Source organism: Labrus mixtus, chromosome 17 (genome assembly GCF_963584025.1).
Source record: "Labrus mixtus chromosome 17, fLabMix1.1, whole genome shotgun sequence".
NCBI lineage: Eukaryota > Metazoa > Chordata > Actinopteri > Labriformes > Labridae > Labrus > Labrus mixtus.
In genome coordinates, this window is record NC_083628.1 from 23255084 (window position 1) to 23278817 (window position 23734).

The 23734-nt window shown below is 39.7% G+C and overlaps 1 protein-coding gene across 1 annotated transcript in view; it reads left to right on the forward strand.

The window, feature by feature from the left end:
- Positions 1 to 15598, forward strand: part of igsf9a (immunoglobulin superfamily, member 9a) — a 61627-nt gene extending 46029 nt beyond the window's left edge. Inside the window, exons 12-21 of the mRNA XM_061062017.1 lie at positions 1100 to 1250; positions 1464 to 1575; positions 3153 to 3343; positions 6112 to 6329; positions 6701 to 6785; positions 8055 to 8222; positions 8609 to 8645; positions 8979 to 11267; positions 11769 to 11839; positions 14049 to 15598. Coding sequence (XP_060918000.1) covers positions 1100 to 1250; positions 1464 to 1575; positions 3153 to 3343; positions 6112 to 6329; positions 6701 to 6785; positions 8055 to 8222; positions 8609 to 8645; positions 8979 to 11267; positions 11769 to 11839; positions 14049 to 14212 — 3486 coding nt within the window. The 3' untranslated portion in view covers positions 14213 to 15598. The remainder of the gene's footprint in view (positions 1 to 1099; positions 1251 to 1463; positions 1576 to 3152; positions 3344 to 6111; positions 6330 to 6700; positions 6786 to 8054; positions 8223 to 8608; positions 8646 to 8978; positions 11268 to 11768; positions 11840 to 14048) is intronic.
- Positions 15599 to 23734: the final 8136 nt, after the last annotated feature.

Genomic DNA, 23734 nt, shown 5'->3' on the forward strand with positions numbered 1-23734 from the left:
GAGGGTTGTCATCTGCAGGCGGAGAAATCAGTGACATATATGTAACCAAGCAAAGTTAGTGATTTCCAATTAAGCAAGGTTGAAGTCTGATTTATTCATTTCCACTTCATGCTCCTCCTCATAACCTGACCATGGAAGGGAACAGACGGACAGCGTATGCCTGTCAGATGTCACTCTACTGGAGGATTTGATTGAAGCTCTTGGCCATTTTTTACCACATCCACTTATGTCATTAAACTTGGAAATTAAGTACATGAAGTTTAATAAAAGCTGCGCTAAGTGTTGTTTCACTATAACTTTAAATGAGTTCTTTTAATTATGTAAAATGATGCTCCGAATACAATTTTTTCCCTTCTAGATCAGCCCTCATCAATGTGTTGATGAACTTTTTACCTAATGAGAATAATAATGCTTCTTATGCGATACTTATTTCTGCTTTAGCTTCAGAGACACTAAATGAGCATTTGATTAGGAAGTCTGCCCTTTAAAGAGTAACTTTAACACATTTGAAACTAAGAAGCCAACTTCCTCAATTAAAAAAAAATGCATTCATATTCAGACACAGACCTGGGACCAGAATCAGCTGCCAGAATCAATAATATAACAAAGTGATTGTGCGTGCTGTATAATTTATTAACTCAAATTCAGAGGTAAGGTACTCTTTAACCCTCATCCATTATTTTATTTAAAAAATCCAATCAACTGAAGTAGAAAGAACCAAAAAAAAAAAAAAGGCAAAAATACATCAATGTCCAAAGACTGTAATGCTTACAAGAGCTGGACACTGATCTGAATCTACACTGTGCTACATTTTCAGATTTACTCTTATTATATTAAATGGAATTGAAACATTTTATTGCATGAATCAATTCTATTTCCCTACGTTTGTTGCTTCTTTTTTTAAGTTTGATCCGTTTGACATTGTTGTTTTTTTTTAGCTATTCTTGGATAATTTGCGAGTGCGAGTAAATTTAGCTCAGAAAAAGATGCGCTGTGTTCGTCATTTGGTTTCATAGTCCATCCTAGCAATATATTAACTATACTTAGAAAAAAGCTGTGTTTTTTTCCGACTGACTGGTCTTGACCTTCTTCTTCTTAGGTTGACTTGGCTCGCCAGATTGCCTACTCCATAGAACCCAATGGTTCTCTTCTTCTGCAGCCTCTCACTAAGGATCACCAGGGTTGGTGGGAGTGCAGTGCTGCTAACCGTGTAGCCTCTGTGAAAGCCACTACACAGGTTTTTGTCCTCGGTGAGTGCAAACAGAAGGATTCCTTTCAGCAATGTTTTTCACATTGTCTTCTCCATACATGTTTCAACCTCCTTTACATCCAACACAGTGCCTCCAATCCGCCTCCAAAAGATAAATGTAGTACATCTTGAGATGGCCTCTAAACTTTGCAGATTTAGGTAGTTGAAGTGCTGGCCGATTTCCATCAACTCCTCTCCTCTTCCTCCACTACAGGAACGAGTCCCCATGCAGCTACCGCTCTGTCCGTCTCTCCGGGGGTGAAGCAGGCCAACATATCCTGGGAGGCAGGCTTTGATGGAGGATCAGCACAGACATTTTCAGTTTGGTGGGTGTAAAGCCTCCCACTTTCTTCTTGGGCTGTAACCATGGCAGCCATCGACAGCACTGGTATTACTCTATTGATCTCGAGGATGAGGAATTCATTTATGTGTTATCACTTCTTGGCAGCTACAATAAAAAAGCTGGTGCAGAGCATAGCTGTGTAACACAGTGGCCATGAAAAGAAAGCATGGAAAACAATGACCATGCTAGCTACCACAGGAGGTAATCAACAAAGTACAGCGTCATGCATTTATTTTGGGTGAATCAGCGCTTCTGAATTGGCATACAAATCCCAGATAAAGATCTTGAGCTGTTAGATATGTTTGGTATTTATGAAAAGAGAGTGATATACCGGGGAAAGTGATGCAAAAACTGCAGCCTGCATGACTCAGAACATTTCTGTTTGGAATGTGTTCTCTTAAAAAGCATGTGTGCGGTAGACAGTCCTTGTGTTACTGTACGGGCATGATGTCTTTAAAAGCAGGCCATGTTAGTTCATTTAAGTTAAAGTGTTTAAAAAAAAGGGATGTTCTAATCGGATAGAAAACCAGTCTTACTTTTTTTTTCTCCTTTGTTTTTGATGTACGAGAAGGCAAGAGATGATCTCCTAATGCTCATCGTAATCATGTTGTAACCCGTGAGTGCTACATCAGATGAAGATGAGATGAGTTATCTTAATCCCTGAGAGGGAACTGGGTCATCACTGCAACAAAGAGCAGCCTAGAAATAAATATCATTCACATCAAAAGTCTTAAAATAGATTTGCCGATGAACAAAAACAACTTCGGCAAGTTTTGTCAGTCCTGGCTCTAAGTGCCTGACGTATCATGACCTGGGTTTATCAGCGTCATTATGAGTCTGATGACTGGTGATGGTTGACTTGACATCTCAAGTGCAGGCTTAATTTTGTCTAATGAAGGCTAAAACGATAAAAGATAAATCATACTGTGGCTTTCACTGAATGATATTTCAATAATCAAAGCAGGTGTTTGACAACTGTGAACGCTCATTATCACGTTTTATAATCAAATTATTGTGAAATTAATGACCACACAACACCCACACATTTGTTGTATAGCTCTTTATTGTGCTTTATTAATATAACCTGTTTCATGCAGCACTTAAGAGGCTAGTTCACACGCAACAGCCTTGTGTGTATAATTAGTAATGCTTGGTTAATAAGAGTCATTTGATATTCTTTTCCATTTCCTCATAAAAGAACAGGTAACTCTGTCGAGTCAATGCCCTCCTCCTCAAGGAGAAATGCCTTCATTTCAGACTGACATTAATCATTTTCAAAAGCCTCTGCAGTTTTGAGTGGTGAATCTGTGATTTTTTTATTTTATGCCAAAGGTCAATGAATTTGCTGTGTGTAAGATGGATGTGAAGAAACCTTAGCCCCGGTAAGAACATGCAAATCCTCATATTTGGAGATGCAAAGCTTCATTTGCAATTGCAGGGATATATCAGAGCTGTCTCTGCCACAAAATCTGCAGCTGATGATGAGTATAAATGATTGATGAAACCTACTTTTTTTTCTTTTCTTTTTCTTTTTTCTTCCATCTCTCGCTCACTCTGCAGGGTGAAAAAGATTTCAGGACGTGATAATAACAGGAAGCAAGAATGGTTTTCTGTGCCCGTCCCCCCCTCCTCTGGAACCGGGCTGCAGGTGACAGGCCTGTCTCCTGCCACCGACTACCAGTTCAGCATCCTGTCTCAAAACAAAATGGGCTCTGGGCCTTTTAGTGATATTGTCACTGCGCAAACATTGGGTCAGTACTATACACAGCATCTTCTATATCTGTTGCTTTCTGGCCATCCGTTCTTTTTTTTTTTTATGTCAATGCAGATTCAATGAAAATGATTGTGACGATGCACAGCCCTTTTAAAGCTAGGAGCACATGAAAACAAAGTACTCAAAATACTTTATCAATGACATTTCAAATGTATCATAAAAAGTAGAATAAGTAGTAGTAGAATAATTACTTGGGGTGCGATGGCCTAGCCTAGTGATTAGGTGGCACCCCATGTACGGAGGCTATAGTCCTCCAAGCTAGCAGCCGGGTTCAAATCCGACCTGTGGTTCCTTTCTCGCATCTCTTCCCCACTCTCTCTGCACAAACAGAGCAGGGTATTTGGTAGAATAAAAGACATGTATGTATAAATGTTTTAGAAAAAAAAGAATTCAGCAGATCTCCTCCTTGGTGGAGGACTATTCAAAGTTGTGACAGCAAGCTTGATCACACTTAGACATTAACCTGAATTATGGAACAGCCGGCAGAGCTTTTTCTCTTTTTATAGAGTCTATGTATAAATGTCCAGAATCTGTAAAAACTGATTTCATCCGCTGGCTTCTGAGTGATTTAAAGCTTTTATTCATCTATCTAAATAGACATCTGTAAGTAAAGCTAATAACCCACTCTTACAGTTCATCACTTAACTCTAAGCCATTCTTTCTTTCAGGTTGATAGTCACCTTTAAAAAATGGCAATGCATAGAAAAGTAAATCGTATCCCTGACTGCTGGCTACATTGGAAGCCCTGAAAAACTGTCCATCGCTTCTAGAGGCTACAGTATATCATCATGAGATTATAGGTGATGGGTCAGAGATTGAAGCAGGCCCAACCAGACAGATCTGAAAGGCTCTATTGGACAGTTAAAGTTAAAAGTGAACTGATGTACTATGGCACCTTGTCGTGTACAGGCTTACAGGTTAAGAGAAATGTACACAAATTATGAAAATAATAGAAAACCAGTGCAGGGAGTCTAAAATACTCAAGATGAAGTTCCAAGTCTAACAAATCTTTTTGCAAGTGTTGCTTTTCTCCTTAGTCTTTTGTTTTCATCAATGAACAGCAGACAAAACATTCAGCTGGGAGGCTTGGTTTCCAAGCCGGTGCTGTCCATCACATTTTGAAAAGGGAAACGCTGAAAGCTTTAGATCATATCGAGTGTTTAAAAATGTAATTAAACTTAGCTACAGTTGATATGAGCAACATTCCTAAAGGCCAAAAGAAACTTGGCGTCAGTTTGTTAGCTGTATGCTGCTGTCTAAAAGATTGTTTTAACACAACTAGTATTATTGTCTGTTTTTCCTCAGTTCAGGGTTCTCATCATTGCTTAAAAATTATGTTACTTTGTTATTTGGTCACATACAATTCTACACAGAAATGAACCTTTTAGCTTCAGCTGCAGCTTTATGGATGGCATCGCCACTGAAGGAAGGAAATGTACATAGAATTTGTTAATTTGATGCTAACACATAATTGAAATTGCCATTAACAGGTTTACAGGCTAAGCAACTTGCAAGAAACAATCATTATTAATGTTGGGTAATTAGATAATTTCTTCAGTCAATAAATGCTAAGTTAGCCTATTTAGAGATATTGAGTGTTTTTCTTTATTAGGTTCGGTTACTACTCGAGGTTCCACCAATATTCAAAACTATGTATTAATTTATTGAAGAAATAAAATACATCCCCTAATGCTATCACGATGGCTAATTATGACTGCTAAAGGTCAGCATGTTAGCATTATAGCATATAAGTATTTACCTCAGTGTGTATCCTACAAATTACAGCCTGACAGAGCAGCTTGTGTGACTGTTGAAACGTTCTCTGGTTTTACATTTTAAAAGGCATCGACTTGCATCTTAACATGTATTTCGTGACCTCAGACAGGCAACAGGAATTTCAAATATTTGCACAGGGTAAAATCAACTTCAGAATCTGTGTTTTTACAGAATGTGCGGCTGCTTTTCTCTTCTTCTTAACAGGATGTACAGTACATGTACTTATCTCAAGTAGTTGTCCCTAGCTCATGGCAGGCTAAGTCAGTGGATGACTCAGTCTGAGGAAAAGTTGTGAATTAAATGTTGATGTTGCCCCTGGAAACAGATTAACGTTTCTGGCAGAGATAAGGCATCCTTGATACAGCTGAGAGATCACAGAAATATCTTTGAATATGCAACCTGCAGCTGAATGCAAAGTTTTAAAAGCATTTAGAAGGATAGAGTCGGAGACAGAGAGATAGGAAACATCTGACTGGTCCTGTCAATTTTAGTCGTCTGAATCTCTTAATTAAGCTCATGCATAATTAGCCATCATCATTACTTCAAGCATAACAATTTTGTTTGAAATTGCATTTAGAAGAAGCTCCTGAACATCAGGGTGTAGAAAAGTGAGTAGGATGCACCTGCATCATCACAAAATCACAGAAAAAAGGGACTAAAATAATATGAATTATTAGACTCTGTATATATAGTATATATATCTTAACACCACGCTGGTGTTAAGATATATATACTTATACGATGTATAAGTATATATATATGTATGATGTTTGATCAAACCTGAAAAGCTTGACAGAAACTGTGTTCTTATGTGGTCTGCAGAATTACTCACAAACTCCAAACTTTCCCCTCACACTCTCAAGGTTGAACATCTGTGGCAGTAGCAATTTCCTGCGCTGTAATTTAATTTTTCCGCCAGAGTGTGTCTGGCTGCTCAACTGAAGGTCTTTCCTATTCCCCCTGCAACAGATCCTCCGCTGAGGAGAAGTAAACTAAAGCCCCCTGCGTCGCTGTTGGCTGATCAGGGCTCAGCAGGTGTTATTCTGCAATGGTCCCTTCCCGAAGCACAGCATCCTCCCATCACAGGCTTTGTTCTTCAGTCCCGCACCGAACAAGGGGAGTGGTTTAATCTGGATGAGGACATCAGTGCCAACAGTAGTGCGGTAGTCGTTCCGGGTCTGCACAAGGTAACAAGCCAGTCACACTGCTCCCTCTGAGACTAATCAGTTCACACCGCTTGTTGAATGCCTTGGAGATTTTTATCTAGGCTACATCTCAGTGATTTTACTTTTGTAGATTCTCAATTATGCTCAGTATACGGCCGACATGGCTTTTCTGTCTTCTTTCAATCTGTGAGCGCTGCCTTTTCTTCCCCCATCTTTCGTATGCTGTCCTGTATAGGCCCAGACAAATTCAAATCATCTTCATTAGCATTGCAGGCACAGTCCCGTGTTGACAAAGTGTGGTTTTATCCTCTGTCCTCCCCACTGTATGTGTATGTGTGTGTGTGTGTGCGTGCGTGTGTGTGTGTTTGTGTGCGTGCCGATGCTTGTCCCAGGACTGTGTGTACGAGCTGCGGCTGCTATCTCGTCGTGGGGACTTGCTGAGCGAGCCCAGTCCATCAGTCAATGTCTCCACAGTGGGTAGGTGTTTCAAGAGCAACCTTGCCCCCCTTTGCATTCTCGCCCCACCCTCTCTTACAACCCATCCTCCTCTATCAGGCGCCTTTTTTTCTAACTCTTGGTTCTCTTTTTTTCCTTTCTCCCCTTCCTTCTGTTCCCAGCGTCAGACCAAAATTAGAGCAGGGCCCCGGGGAACACTGTCCATTAGAAGCCTGAGTGATAGAAATAGCTTCACTAATAACTCCTCACAAGACTTATAGATATCATTTATACTGGTATTTTCTGATTCTTATGTGAATGGGACATGAATTTTTCATCAGATATGGTACAGATTCATCAAACAGATGGCTTTACAAGCCTAAATGGCATCACCCGAGGATTGTATATTGTTTTACATAGCTCTGCTGATAAAATCAAATGTAACGTTCCGAGTAAATTATGTAAAACAATCAAGTTTATGATTCGCTGAAAATGATCATCGGGGACGCTGATTGCAAATTAGATCCACTTAAAGCTGTTAAGGTAAAATCTCAAGCAATCTTATTTGACAAATTTATGAGTTTCTTTGCAATTGGTGTAAACGAGTTGCATTATTTTAAGTGTCTTGAAATGTGAATTAACTGTAGGTCAGTCAGTATGATCACATAAATCATGATATCTTTTAATTTATTTTATTATTATAGAAGAAGGTTTTTTTTCCTCTTTATTTTAATTTCAGGGCTCCTCACCTTGAATCTACATCTCCTGTGCTTTTTCTAAAATCTCTTTTCTGCTTTAGTATTTTGTCTTCTTTCACCCATTCTTTTTATGTGTAATGTTGGCACCAGAAAGAGTTGCCCCACCCCCTCCCTCAGTTTTAACAAAGCACAAATATGTTCAGAGGGTGGGTACGATGAGTGGTAAGATCTAGAATGTGGGGGGGGGAGGGGGGGGGGGGGGGGGGTTGGCTAACTGGAGTTCCTAACTTGATAACCCTGGTGCTTGCCTGGCTCTTGCTACCCATGGGCGCAACAGTTGGGTTGTGGGGGCCATGAGAGGCAATGTGGTATTGTTTCTGCAATCTGTTGGGGTGGCAACTGTAGCCATGACTTTGGATGAGGGGTTTCCTGACTCAGCACTAACCCTTTCATTTGGTCACAAGTATCTTGTGTTTTTCTCAAATCAAAATTAAATTTAAAATCTATGGTTTGAAATTAAGATGATGGTTATGCTAACAGTTTGGTTGCGCTTACCTTGTCTTTATTTTAAAAAAATACATAAATATCACCACTTGTTTATAATATTTGACAGGGATGGAGATTTACCCTGCCACATCTCGACTTCTGGAGTTCGTCCCAGAGCCTTTATTAGCCGGTGTGCTGGGCGGGGTCGGCTTCATGTGCTTGGCACTGGTCTTGCTGCTGGGGTCCGCCTATATCATCAGCTACAAGAGGGACCAGCGGCGCAGAAAGAAGGATGGTAAAACGCCCCTCACTCGAGAGACTCAGCAGACACTCACTTTGATGAACTGCATCATGAATATCATCATTTATTCAATAAAATATTGAAGGCACTTTCAGTCCATTATATAAATCATACCCCACTGCATGGATTTGGCGCTCCTCTTGTACCCCCGCTCGTCCATTCAGTTGTAAAAGTTATTGATGTCATTTACATTACTTGCTAATTAGGGTAATTTCTCATTAGTGGCTGATAAATGTAAGTGTAATTAACTTTTTGGACAAGCTTGGGTGCCTCGGGCCCTTTAATGGGCTCTTATTAGGGTTGATTATGTTTTTACTCCTTGGTCAGTGGTTGTATCCTAATGAGTCAGATACCATTTTACCCCTCTCCCTCCCATTCAGAGCCCCATCCTGCCATCCATAAACGCTCCCCATCAATGTAAGTACCCCTTCATCATTTTATTTTAATACCCCCTCATTGACCTTTCCCTCTGCTTCCCCTTACACACTGATATACATTGAAAATGCCAACACCGGAGTCATTTTCTCTTACATATCCTCATTCTCTGTCTCATCTTATTCTATTGCTGCTTCTGCTGTTTTTGGTCTCTTTCTGTCTGCATCTCTCCCGCCCCCACTTTCACTCTTACTCAATCTTATTTTCTCGGTCTTATTTTCACTCCCTCTTACACCTCCGTTTTTTCTTACAATTTTGTTCTTCACCCCTCACTCCCCCTCTTTCCTTCTCTCTCTCTCTCTCTCTCTGACACAGTAAGACTTCAGGCACCGGCAGTCCAGACAGTATGTTGAAGAAAAGCCTACTTCCAGCCGGCAACCTCTATCCCACCACTTCCTCTACCACCACCACCTCCTCCTCGCAGACAGACTGTTCCTCCTTCGGCACTGAGAATCCTCAACAGCGGAAGCATCCTCTCTCAAACTACAGCAGAGGTCGCCTTATGAGGACACATTCTTCTCCAATTTCTCCTTCAGTGGAGTTGATCTCACGAGGTCCAGATGGGCGCTTCGTGCTGCCACAGTATGATACAATGACTATTCAGAGCAAGAAAAACGTAAGGCATGGCCAACCAGCAAGAGTCCGAAGATCTGTGTCACTGCACTCTGAGAGGGACAGCAAAGAGCCACCTTTTGTACTCTCTGTTGATCTCCCGCCGAGCACACCAGCAGTGGTTGATTCAAGAAAACAAATTTGTGGCATGTCCCAGCCCTTGCCCAATTATAGCCCTTATATCTATGATCAGAAGTCAAGCTACGATGGCGTTCCTGACCTCCGCAGCATGTGCTCAAACAGTAGCTTGGCTACTGTCTCTTATCAAGACAGAAAATTTGCTCCAACATTTCCTGTGCTCCCACATATCCGATCCAGCCTAGGTCAGCCATCTACCACAGCCAGCACTCTCGTTCTCCAAATGGAGCACGAGCGGGAGAGAGGAAACTTGAGCCACTGCCTGAAACTGGCTCAGGAGAGGGAGGAGCTGGAGATGGAGCTCCAGAAGTACACGATGGAAAGAAGCTCTGTGAGAGAACTCAATAGGGAGCAATTAGACTTGGAAGGGAGAGAGGCTGACACTTATGATCATATGTGGCAATATAAGAGCAGCACATTGCCTCACAGATTGCCCCAAGGCAGCAAGGAGAGCTTTGCTTGGTCACAGAGCCCTTTCTCTTCATCGTCTGTGTATTGGGATGCCCGTACTCTTGATTCTCCTTCCTCTCAGATCCCTATCCCAACCCATTTCAATGAGACGTTACCTACAAGATCATCTTGTTTTCAGTCCTATAACCATCATCCTGCCCCATCGTTCACCCGGCAGTCCTACCTCCGATCTGACGAGAGAGGCAGCCTTCCCAAAGACCGATTAACACTCCCACATCTGTCCTCAAAGCACCAGGGACATGAAAGGATACAGGCAGCACCAGAGGGTTATGATAATTCACCACAATCGACACTCTCAGAAATGCAAACATATGAATCATGCTCCGAGGCACGGACACAGAACAATCTTAGTCGTGGCAGCCTTTCAACGTTGTCTTTCCATAGCAATAATTACACGGAAAGATTAAATTTGGCTCCAAATGCAGTGACAGACTCTTTAGAATTGGAGGTAGTGGTCCCTGAGCCCACTCATGAATACATGTGCATTGAGATGAGTGTGGATGACCCCGAGATGGATGTGTGTGTGATGCAACCTACAGAGCCCATGCTTCACCAAAGAATCGCCTCCCATGTGCAACAAGGGCACTCACTGACTCCCAGAGGCCGATTCAGAGACATGAGCAGGAGTTCAAGCTTTAACTGCCGTGGTTCTGCTCCCGTGGCTGATGTTATCACTGACCCAGCTTCTGTGCAACTTCCTGCCAGCACTAAAGCTGAAACCCCAAGTTCTAAAATGTGGGACTCCAAGCGACGAAGTCAAAGCCTTGACTCAAGAAGAAGGAAAGAAAGCAATTTCCTGACTCCTGCCGCGTGGATAGATTCACTCAGCCAAGAGAACTGCTCTGTTGCTTCTTCCTCTCGTCCACAATCTCTGTTTTTGGAGCCCTTGAGCTCGCCGTCGAGGAAGATCTTCAAATCTCCTGCAAGTACTCCTTCTGCTGCCCAAGCTGCTTCCCGTTTACCTCCCAATGTGGATGCTATGTCTCCAAGGCCTAGTTTAAATCTCGACGTGCCTTGTCACTATGAGCCAACAAGAGAGGCGTCCATCTGTAAAGAAGCCAAATGGACAGTCCCCTACCAGGAGTCCATGAAAGAGGCTGAAGGTTCCTTGGAGGCCATGAAGAAAGCTTACACATACTATCCATTAGACAAAAAAGATCAAGAGCCTCTAGAAATAGAAGCAGGAGGCTACGATGGAGTGCGAGAGTCAGGGAGCAGCTACAGCAGTTATGCCAGCAGTGGCCGGGGAAGTATGGAGCCAGCTAACGGACGTCTTTCTGTGTGTCAACTTTCCCCAACCCTCACCAGCTCACCTGAGACTGTAGAGGAAATGCAGGAGAGCACAGATGACAAACACAGTCTCCAAATGGAACCAAGCCAAAGGTATTACAGCAATTTTGATTCAAAGACGTGTCTTACCAGTGACTTACTTAAAACTGTATTGAAGAGCATCACTTCTAACATTTGTTTACTCCTCTTGCTAAGATAAGAAATACAGTGTGAGCAATATCAGCACAATATCAGAAGCAATGTTTCTTTTTTTTTTATAGCTCAGCAAATATTGCAGCAACAGATGTTGTTCAGATATGAGAAATTCACAGATAATCTATTTTGGTAGGTAATAATGAAATACTGTTCACAAAGTAATATCAAACCTATTACTGTTAGCAAATAAAACTGCAATAAAATGTTCAGTTTGAATCTGATGGACACATGAAAACAGTTCAGAACAAATAAGTAGCAAAAATAAGAAGTCTGTTTTGGACATGATGGATAGTTTATCCCAAGAGTTTTCATAATTCTTGTCACCAATGAGTGTACGTATGTCAGTGTTAAACATTCAAACTCTTTTTGAAATAAAGTTCTGTGTTGTGACCTCTCCAGGAGAAAGGCCTCAGTCGATGAAAATTACGAGTGGGATGCTGCTGATTTGTGCTCACCTGGAGACCGTGATGGTGAGGATTATTCATTTCTCACAACTAATATGTGAAGAAACTGGATAGATTTGTCTGATAGGAACTCTTTAGTGATAAAGTACAACACTGAAGTTAAAACAAATGATACAATAGGTATTAGTATTACACTAGGTGAGCAATTACACTTTGTTCTAATGGTATCATAATAAAGCGGACTACAAAAAACAGATAATTGAATCAATGTGCATGTCATGCACCTTCATGGACAAGATATAAGTAAGAAAGATTTATTTTTTAAGGATGTAAAAATGGACCCAGCACAGAGATATGGCATTGTTATTGATATGGTGAAGGTCTAGTGAAGGTGGACACTAGAGTTTTATGGCTGATGGCAGGCAAGAGCAAAGTCATGACTTTACTGGTGACCTCTTATAAAGGGATTCTTTTCAGGTTAATTTACTAAGTAGCCTCTACATCTATCAACCTAAAAAGGGAAATTGAAATAAATGACTTTTTAGAGACTAAAACCTTCTAACAGGTTGGTTGAACTTTTTCAATATGCCTTCTAGTTGTGTACTGGGGAAGAACAAGTTACCACTCAGGAAGTGGTTTCAGCGTCAGCATGCATGACTGACTGATGTTGTCTATTTGTTAGCAAACAGCCAATCAGTGACTTCCATTCTTCATTGTCATTTACCTGTCAGATCCTGTGTGAGATGTTCTCTTCCTCTTTTGCCGAGGGCATGGCAGTATCAGCTCCTGACTTTTTATGTTTCCACAACTCCTGAGGAATTTAAAGAAAGGGAAAATCATTCTTCTGATGAATGAATAAATGACATCAATGTAAAACGCATGTCAAAGTAAATGCACAGAATCATCAAGCTATTCTTTAAAATGAATGACTGAGTCAATGTTGTTAATTTACAGTTATCTTTAGAATCTAAGCTTTAAGAGATGACCTCAATAAAACACAGTTTTGTCCAACACACTAGCTCTCTAATTAGGTTAACATAACTTAGTTTTAATGTCGACAAATATTATACAAGTTATGGCACCAAGGGCTTACAGTATGAATAAAGTTGTGCAGTCTTTTTGGCAACTGATCGGGTTATGTGAGGCCAATGACCAACTGCCAATGTCCACATAGTCCGCGCACGCTGTGTTCCGTCAGCATCACGGTTTCGCTCCTTCATATGGCGCATGCCCTGCCCCACCACTGGGGGATGAGCCAAGCCATGAGCAGCTCTACACATCACAGGAAAACTACAAGATCAGGCAAGAAATCAAGAGAAAAAAAACGAGCAAACAACATGCTGCTTTGTCTTTCTGAGGGTGATTTGCTGTTAATTCAATGTTTCCTGTTTTGATGTTATGTTGATAGAGTGATTGAAAATACAATCGGGATATTGTGCATTTCCTTGTCTGACTTCCTTTCTTGGTCGATCTCTTCTGTTCAGCTTGACGCATGTGTGCATCAGGCTCTCTCGGAGGTACAGACTTGAAAGCGTATTAGGAACAAAGCAGAGCGTAGTGGGGCTGCTGGGACGCTCCACACCACTGCTCTTGCTGTGGAAACAGGACTAGAGTGGCAATGTATGGCGTCGTAGTACAGTACGTGGTGCTGCCAGACTGCGGTGCGCATGGACTATGTGGAAATTAGCAGTAAGGTTAGGCATTGCAAACTTTGTCTCTATCTTCAAAGAGTACAATCAGAAATAATTTCCTATATGTTAGTAAATTCTTGGGGTTCAAGTGCATGGTAAGGTTTTTAAATTGGGAAACAGCATCCTAAATATAAATCTCTGATTTGTCTGCTGGTAACTGGTACACATGTAAAACAATAGGTATGAATTTGATTGTTTTTTACAAGGACATGACTTAAATGCAAATGCAGTGTGGCATGTGTGATAAAGAGCAGCATTTAACAGTCCATTATGGAGCACTTAGAAAATTGAACCTGATCAGGGTAAAAAAAGGTTGCTTTGTTTACAGGGTAAAAATAAGTGAAAGGTCTAACCTGCTTTCATTAAGTTCCTTCTCTGAATTAATTTGCAAGCAAACCTGCATTTCAACTCAGACACCAAAGTTTAATGTCTAACCCTTAACCTGTGAGTGTTTCCTGTCTCTGGGAGTTCAGGGAGGAGATGATGAAACCAACAGGGTGCAGACATTCAGTGAAATACAATCTGTGGTAAAATACCAGCAAACTAAGATCATTTCACAACTTTCTTTTTTTTTTTACCCACAGGCTTGCTTTCTTCATTGAATCTTCTGAAACCTTCTCAGTGCTGCAGCCTTCCCAGCATGCAATGCACCACTAAGGCACTGAAAAATTACACTCAGCTCTCTTTGCTCCCGGGGCATCAAAGCAGCTGCTCTGCTGAGCCAGAACCAGACACCGTGCTGTTCTGACAGCACCCGCCTTTGGCTCATCTCACCTAGTGTGTCCTTTAACTTATTGACTCGCATCACAAGGCGACAAAAAGCGTATGTGACAAAAAAAAAGGAGCACTTTTGTCTGATCAATCTAGTTCTCCTTTTTTTAAAATAACAAAAGGTTAACAGGTTAGCTCTTTTTGAAGGGTACGTGGCCTAGTCTCTTTGGTAAGCATCACTTGAAGAAAATAGGTCTCTTAAATGAGACAAGTCTCAGTAAAAAGACACAAAGACAGAAAAACACCTTTACCGTCGTTCAGAGATTTCAAAGTCTCTTTTCCTTTTTGTCCGTTCACTGTCAAGCTCTTGACATTTTTTGTTGATCCCTACTTCATTCTGTCGATCTGTCGATATCAAAGCATTTCACTGTGCTGATGGTTTCAACACATCCTGTATGTGTGTATGTGTGTGTGTGCTTTGCTAAGCATTCATCATCCAGGGATGACTCACTAGCCACACAAGGGACGAAAGGATCTCAGTCATCATGAAGTGACTGCATTAAGCTGGGGACGATGAAGTTTTTAGATATCATCAATCATCTTTGAGTTCAACAAAAGAGTTGTTTATGAAATGTCATTATATAAGGAAGATAAATAGAATATTCTGCTCCACTCATTCTGTTCTGCTTTAGTTCAACATTTTTTTGTTAGAGTAATTTCCCAACAGAGGTCATTACCTTCTTTCTACTGCAACTTACAATACTGTGAATTTTTTAAATCATCAGCACCCTTCAAAAAGGATGAAAGCCTCAGTTTTCTCCCCGGGCTTTCTCATTGTTCAACAAAGCAAAATCTACAATCATGTTTGGTAATTGACTTAAGATCGGGTCCGCTTGAAGGGATTGTCCTTGTTTTGAATCACTCAAGTTGACTGCTGTTCTCCCAGCAGTACCTACAGTAGTACCACACAATAAAGCTCAATGGTGCCGATGACAGTCACAACAATGCAAAGAATCCTCTCAGAGAGCTCCAAACTGAGCTTAACATTTTTTTTTAGCAAGGAGTCCTAGCTTAGGAGTGATTCAGGAAACATTCTCAGAGAAACTCTGAGTGATGAAGGGACAGAAACTTTTCTCTTATTGAGGAGGTGTGGTTGGCCCCGTTTCTAGCCATGGCATTTTTCAGAAACTGTGATTGGTTGATTCAAAATCTTGAGAAAAAAAGTGCTCTCTGACTGATAATAGACATAAAAGGACTGTGAAATCAATTGGGCCCAATCATAGAATCTAGTCACACATTGTGTAAATATGAACACTATGAAATTAACATCTCGGTTGAATAAATTGTAAGCCGTACTTTAAGGTATATAACCTACAAAATGTTTAAAATCACATGCCCACTCCCCACAGTCGTCTCTTTACATGCTGATTGGTACATCAGCATGTAAAGGGCCTTTAATAGGTGATTAGATGCACCTGTGGAGGTAACCACATTATGAGGGACTCACTGTGCAGCTTCAAGTTTTACTGTAGAAAGTTCAAGATGGATTAAAATGTCTGCATAGATATTTTTAGTCTGTTTAGCCATACTATCATTCAATAAGAATATTCTTCAGTCAGTGTTTGAAGAACATTTTTTCTATTTTGTCCTCTGCTTAAGAAACTCTCAATCCAGTTAAAAGTCCTCCTCACTGCTCCGAACAGTTTCCTACCATATGAGCATTCTTAAAGGCTAAGATGCATTGTGAATAACTTCTATCTTTACCGGGATGAAGTCCTTACTTTACGGGGAAATTCTTGTATCTAAGAATTTTGTCACTATGAAGCACCTCTTTGTATGTATGAAGCTTTGTGAATACAGCCCCAGATGAATGCTTTGCTTGAGGGTTCATTAGAGGCAAAGAGTGAGCACATCCTAATGGGACAGGGGGATAATTATTCTTGTTTTTGTAATGACAATCAAATTGTATTATTTTGCAGTGATTTTAAAGAATTTTAAACCAATTTTCCAATTAAAAGTAACAAACTGAAATGGAAAAGTAACTTCACATACTTTATTGAAGGTTTAATTTGTTGAAGTCAATGTTTCAAAGTTTTTCACAACACATTTTTTTCTTAATGAGGCAGTCCATCTTTGACATGAACAAAACTCTTGTACACACCCTCTGCTTGATGGGGAGCTAAAGATCACAAATCTCACTGTTTGGAATCGGATCACAGATTTGTCCCTTGGATCAGATTTTTAACCAAACAGAGCTGTTAAATGTTGCTTGTTTGGCTTAGTTTACAGCTACAGATTACAGCAGGCAGGAGGATAATGTGACTTATGTTAAGTTTCTAATTGTTGTCACTAGCAACCACCAGCTGATACCTGCATGATAAATGCAGACAGCGAGAATGGGAGGAGAAAGGTAGAAGCACAAATCACCCACAATGACATATCAACACTCTGCGACTGCTTCCTGCGTGAAAGTCTGCCAAAATACTTGCTTAAAAATATTTATAACAACAGAATTGTCTTAACATTTGAACAACGGTTCTCCATTGCAACTACTCGACTACTTTAGTTCTAGTACGTTTATCACCATGACGATAAATTCTCCATCGATCTGCGGATACATGTGGTCTCAAATGCGGGGGCTGAGTCAGAAGGATCACGCATCATCTGCGTTTTTTTTACATGTCTTCTCTGATGACACAGTTTACTTTCTCCTGCCTTGTTTTCGTTGCTGCACACACTAACTCAAGGCATAATAAGTGGTTACATAAATCAAGCGAGTGAAACTCCCTCCTGCCTCCAGCACAAACTATTTAACAATGAAACAAAAAATGAATTGTGCCAAGCCACTATTTCTTTTAGTGTGCGGAGATTTGATTGTTGATATACAGTAGAAACAGTACCCTTCAACCAACATTATTCCAATCATTTATAAATAAATAAAAACATCCAGTATCATGATGCACAGACAGGTGATCATTAAAAAGGAAAACCTCAATACCACTTTGAACACATGAATACCTATGTGACATAGGTATTCATGTGTTACAGCCCTCTACATCACTCAGATAAAAGTATTACGAGGAGAATTTGTTTCTGAAGGATGCTGTTTCATCCTCTCAGCTGAGTTAAGAGACTTGTAGAATCAACGTCAAGATGCTATTGAGCGTTTGTTGCAGCACTTGGTGTCCGCCCCAGTAAGACACTTGATCTCGTTTTTTTCCCCTCAAATTTCCCAAACCGTTTATCAATGAGTTCATTTGCAAAAACAGATAAAAGCCATTCTGGAAAACAGCACCCTGAGAGTTTAGATTAGCACATTCAACAGACATTTTAAAAAAACACAGTCTGTGGGGAACTCGGTCAAAGCCACACAACTTCAGTCTGAGTGAAATTACCTGAAATAAACAATAAATTAAAACAGAGTTATCTGTTTTAGCAAATGAGCTCTCAAAACTAACCCCTTAACTCCTAAAACTGTGAGGGGGCGCTGGTAGCCTAGTGGTTCGTGTGCACTCACAATGTACAGAGACTGTAGTCCTCAAAACAAGCGACCCGGGTTGAGTCCAACCTGTGGCTCCTTTCCTGCACATCGTTCCCCACTCTCTCTCTCTCCCTGATTTCCAGCTCTGCACACTGTCCTATCTCTACAATGAAGGCACAAAAAGCCCAAAATAAATCTTTAAAATAAACTTCTAAATGCTGATTAAGCTGTTTCCTGTTTCTAATAACCTCTTTGCCACAACAGCTATAGAGAAACATGATTGTGACTCATGCACTCCTTTCTTCATGTACAATAGTAAAAAAGGGGAAAATTGGGTTTTTTGTTCTGCTTTTTGCTCTCGCTTAGGGCCTTCACATTAGTCAACCAAATAATTAACTCAAAGCTCAACAGTACACCAAAGCAATGCAGGATGTCCATCCTATAATTGAAATTCACTCATAGAGGCTGCATTTACTGCAAATCAATGTTTCAGTCCTGTAAAACATTTTCATTTTCTGTTTGCACATTTTGTTTCTCAGGTCTATAAATGATCAAACCCAATGTTCTGCTCGGGGGATTTGTAGTCAGCACTTTTCTTTTTTTTTCTTTTTTTGCCTACGTTTTGAAATTCAAACAAGAAAAATGTATATGAAAACCTGTGTTCCTTACACACAAAGAAAAAAAAAAGTTTTTTGACATTTGAGGCTAAAAGGTGAAGAAGGGAAGTTCTCAGGAGGGCTCAAGCATAAAGTGTTCTTATAGAAAATAAGCACAACACACCACTGGCTATACATATAAAGTACACTTCAAAGTACAACAGCACAAAAGAAAAACAGACTTCAATCAGAAAAAGCTGCCCACAAAGAGAAGTGAAGAACAGCGGGGGCTCATAAACCTGATTGTTTCCTGCTACTTTTTTCAGTTATTGTGTGAACTAAGGGGGATTAGCTTTAATGCAAGCACTCCTTCATTATGTCCACTAAGCAGTGAATTATTTTTTGCAAATGTCATGAAGTGACTCACAAAGTTAGAAACCTATCAAGATGTTCTAAAATAAAATGTCATATCCACATTGAAAAGCTCAGGTACATAGCATTCTTTACCGTATAAACGTGCAGCAACTATTGTGTATAACAGTGTGTATGTAACTCAGGCCTTCAGAGAAGTGCACGCCTGTTAACAGACTGTCAGCTTCCTCTGTAAATTACATTTTCTTGGCTCTGAATCTGGGGACAATAACATGCTTTTGTTCACACATGGGCACAATAGAACCTTCAACAGACTTTGGACAATAATTACTGGTTCAACTAGAAACGTTTGTTAAAGTCTCATTTAAGTGAGAAAAGCATAGAGACGGGAAAATAAGTTTCTCAAACATAAAGACAAAAACTATCTTAACTTAACAAAATATAGTTTTTAAATCCATTAACTGTGATTCATGACAACCAGGGCTCAATACTACACTGTTTTTGTATTCACAGTTTCTCTGGCATGTGAAGTCACCAGTGGCAGTTAGCATATTGGGGGGGCATTCTCACAGATGGACCAGAATGTGCATCTTAGATTGTTAGCTTGATGCTAACATGCAATGGGAAATGCCATTAAGAGGCTAACTGAATCAGCATTGTTTAACTTACCATTTCTAAAGTAAAGAGATACTTAGTATGTTTCTTTGGAGTTGCAGTCGGTAACACTACTGTTGTGTCATTGGTCATAAGTCGTTGGCCTGTTGGCTGAATGCATTTAGCCCAAATGATAAGTAAATCAAGGGGGTGTTGCCATGACACTTGTCACACATTAACTCTATTGAAGTGAGTGGAAGAGGATGCCACACTGTTTTAATGCTGTAAAGCTAATTTAGGAGAAGAGAGTGGGGAGTGTAATGTGGGAAGAGGGCTGGGGGGTCGGAGTTGAACCGCAGACTTCACAATTAAAAGGACCACAGCCTCTGTACATGCCGCCGGTCGTATCCACCAATTAACGTAATTGTCAATATAAATAATTAGCTTATGCAACAGTTTTGCGTTCTCCTCACATTTCTGGATTTATGATAACTATAGTAGCACTCAGAGGAAAATTATAATCATGTAGTTTGAGAAGAACATAATACAAATATAAGCATCATAGGAAGTTTTGATTGTAGTTATCAGATCTTGCTGAAAGCAAACATTGAGTGCTTGCTCAGCTCCATTTACACAATGTCTTAGCAGAGAAGCAATCTGAGCTGGTGTTCAGATATACAGCCTCACTCTGCTCTTTGACTCGGAGTGGGCCGCTGACTTCATTGACTGATAAAATTCTTGTCTTACATCTGAACCAGCTTTTAATTAAACTAATGGTGTTAGTACTGCGGCACCAGACCACAGCCCCCATCCAGAGGAAATGATCGGAGGTAAATGTCATAGTCATCTTTTTTAATCTTCTGCAATTCTTTTTATTTCTGCGTTTATATCACATTGACGTCAAACATTATGAGGTGGGACTAACACATTTCTTGTCTTGCGGCTGCCGAGTGGAATTCTGACAATGTCGGGTGCGAACAAAGAAACAGTAATGAGTATGGGCAAGTTCAGCCTGGACAGGGCTACTTCAACGGTTCCTTTCAAAGGGAAGCAGTCACAGCACTCACACAACAAAACAACACCGACAGGTAACATTTTCTGGTTTTCAGTACTTGTATGTGGAGTGAATTTATCAGCTTTATATTTCACTGGCACTCAAGGCCTTTTTTTTTCTAACTTCAATCTGGGGCTGTCAACGCAGCTCTGACTGGTGGTTTGTGAAGTTATATTTTTCATTGAAGATGTTTATTTCATCTTTTTTTCTAAGCTTTCTATAGAAGAAGTGACACAATGCCAGCTTTATACAAAGTGGGTGGGTTGAACTGAAGTATGGATTTTTCTACATACAGTTTTTATTCTTTGATATGCTCCTTGATTCTTAACACATACAATTCAGTTGGTTGGAGTCTGAACTACTTAAAGGTGTATTTTCTCCATACGTCTATGTGCTTTGACTTCCAGTTTCATTACTGTTCTCACTATTTTAAATTCATCTGCTTTACAAAACTAATGTTAGGAATACATTTGGTTGATGCATTTCAATAGGCAAGCACAAATGTCACTCATAATACACTGCATTTTAAATTAGGTCACAATAAAAGCCAAACTGGTAAATCACCATTTGAACTTTTATAATAAGAAGCAGCAGCAGAAAGAACATTTGGAGAATGGACTTTGGTTAGCATTCGTCTGAAGGGGAGATAAGAGGAAACATAAGGCTGATATCATTGGGATAAAATTCAAAACAATTACACTGGTAACAGTTCACTCCATGGACTCTTACACTACCAATGAAACATTGGATGAACAATGAAGTTACTCTATGTAAAAAGTGTTACTGAAAAGCTCATCAAAAATAGAAAATCTGAATGATTCAAGTTTTAAGAAAAGTTTGGGAAGATTTCACTCCAAGAATGTGAATTTTTCCATTTTATTTTTTGTCATTGGTTGGCGCCCATTTCAATGACCGATAAGTAACAGGAAGTACAATGTTCTTCAGTTGTTATACTTGCAGGCCAGATAAGATGCTCAGTAAGTGGACAATGTGTACTTTCCTTTTTTAAGGACCTATTATTGAGTCAGACTAAGTGAATGAGTGTACAACTTGTATTCATTCTGTGTCACCGTGAAATCAATGCTTATTCCATCTACTCATATAATCGTGACTCAAACGGTAATGAAAAGAAAACTTAATCAAATGAAATTAAGATACTTGAAATGTAACTGTGAGACCATGATGGCTACTTTAACTGCTGTAGAAAAGCCAGACCCCCATTAAGGCATCAGTTTTTATATTTAATACTGACTGTCTGATTTAACATTTTGATGAAAAATATTATCATGTATGAATCATTGATGAGATGATGAGTTGTGGCCCCAATAGTGAACTCATGAGCCTTTAAGGATTTTAAATGAGAACGAGAAAACAGCTCGTGTCTGATACTTTAATTGAAACATTTTACAACACCACAGCAGATCCATGATCAGTTTGTAGCTCCACTGTGACATTCCTATATAGGTACATGTACATGTACACATACACTGAGATGTAACGCATTTATTTTTCATTTAACCTGGCAGACATCATTACTTTTGTTTGTTGCCATCTTGGAGTGGACTAAAGCAGGTATCTTGTTTTGCACAACAAAAAAAAACGAGGATGGCAATTAGCGTTTGTTGCAGAGGAAAAGCTGCGACTATTATCTCCTGCCAAGTATAAAATTAGCGCGATTACCGGCAATATTACCAGAAATATGGCCGGACGTGGATAATTTAAAGATTGAAAGCCAAATGGGAGTTTTTCAATCAGTCTATCTGCACATCCAGCATCGAGTCGGAGAGGCGAGAATTCACAACATGTCAGCCAAGTTAATTACCTCAGCGAATGCCTCCCAGCAGAGTGTGGAGTAATAGCGTCAGGGGAGAGAAAGACTTTCACTCTGCTGTGTTGCTTTTATACTACAGCTGAGTCTTTTCTTAACCCCTATTTCACTTTAATTAGGCGGTAGCCCAGGAGACTTAGTTTTTTGAAAAACATCTGTGTTCTTGTTATCCCAGGGGCTATAACCTTCTGTAAGTGTTTCTTATTCTCTTATTGATTACCAAGCGTGTTCATCCAGATTGATGACCTTATTATAACTGGTGCTTTTTTTTCTGCGTCAGAGAGAATTAAGTGGTACAAATAAGATGATTGAACCCATTTTCTCACTGCACCTGTTGACTTTGTAAAGCACCTCTGAGGTTTTTCCTTTAAACGTCATCATATGACTCTCTTTTTATTTACTGAAAGAGATGTCAAACTTTTGGATTTGGACTCCATCATTCTTGGTTATAGAGACTCACTTTAACTCAACGGGGTCAAATACACAGATGTATATGATCAAATCTATCATTTTATGTATTTTGTCTTTTTCTGTACATATTCTTTATGATGTTCTTACAGATTTCATCAAACTTGCAGCTAAGGTTGCAGTAATATTTTACAGATAACAATATGATTATCATAATGGAGAAATATGTCAAATCTTTTTTTGTGGGGAGTCACTTTTGGTGTTTGGATGAGGAATCAAAGTAAATTTTCACTTTCAAATCTTTTTTTTTGGTAATATTTTGTGATTTATTTGTAAATGTTTGATGATGTCAGCAGATTTTGTATATAAGTTTGATTTGATGTACGTTGTTTTTTATGTTTGTTAATAATATGATATGCTATTGGGATATTTGAGTTAATAATTCTTTGGAGCATATTCTGGATCAGATTTTTGATTGAAAATTAAAAGCAATATTGTAAAATATTGAAAATAAGAAAAAAATAATATTTAGATATAGCTACAGATATTTATATAGGCTGCTTAAAAATATATATTTGTAAGTTTCCCTGATCCTCCATCTTTACTGCCTCTTCAAATGTCTCTTGTATTTCATACTCAGTACTCTGAAGCATCTGAGGGCACTGTATGTAATAAATGGTTTTATTATGAAAAAGACTGGAACCCACGTTTGTTTTTAATCAGATATTGAAGCTAAATGGTTTTCAATCATTTACCAGCTTCTCCTACGTCAGAGATGTAACCTCGAATCCTTAAGCTAGTTGTTTTTTTTGTATTGAAAATACTTTCAGAATGAATGGAATTGAATCTTAGAGTTTGTTGATCCAATCCTTTGGAAAAAAAAAAACAAGGCTATTTAAGGAGAATGTAGGCGCTCACTGGCGGAATTATTCACTGAGATTATTTTCATCACTGTCACAAATAGATGTACACTGTGAAGAAGTGAAGAAGCACTTTGCAGTCTCTCTATGGGCAAAACATAGTTCCCAGCAGATACTGAATTATGTGTATTTGAATCAGCCTGAATATTTACGTGCTGTTTGGTCAGTGATTGTGTAGGTCTGCCTGGCTCAGCTAAGCGTCACAGTGAAACGTGCAGAAGACTCAATCTGAGCTGTGGACCGTCACAAATCACCACCACGGGTCGTAGGTTTAGCTATCTTTGGCATCGGTTAACTACAGTGAAA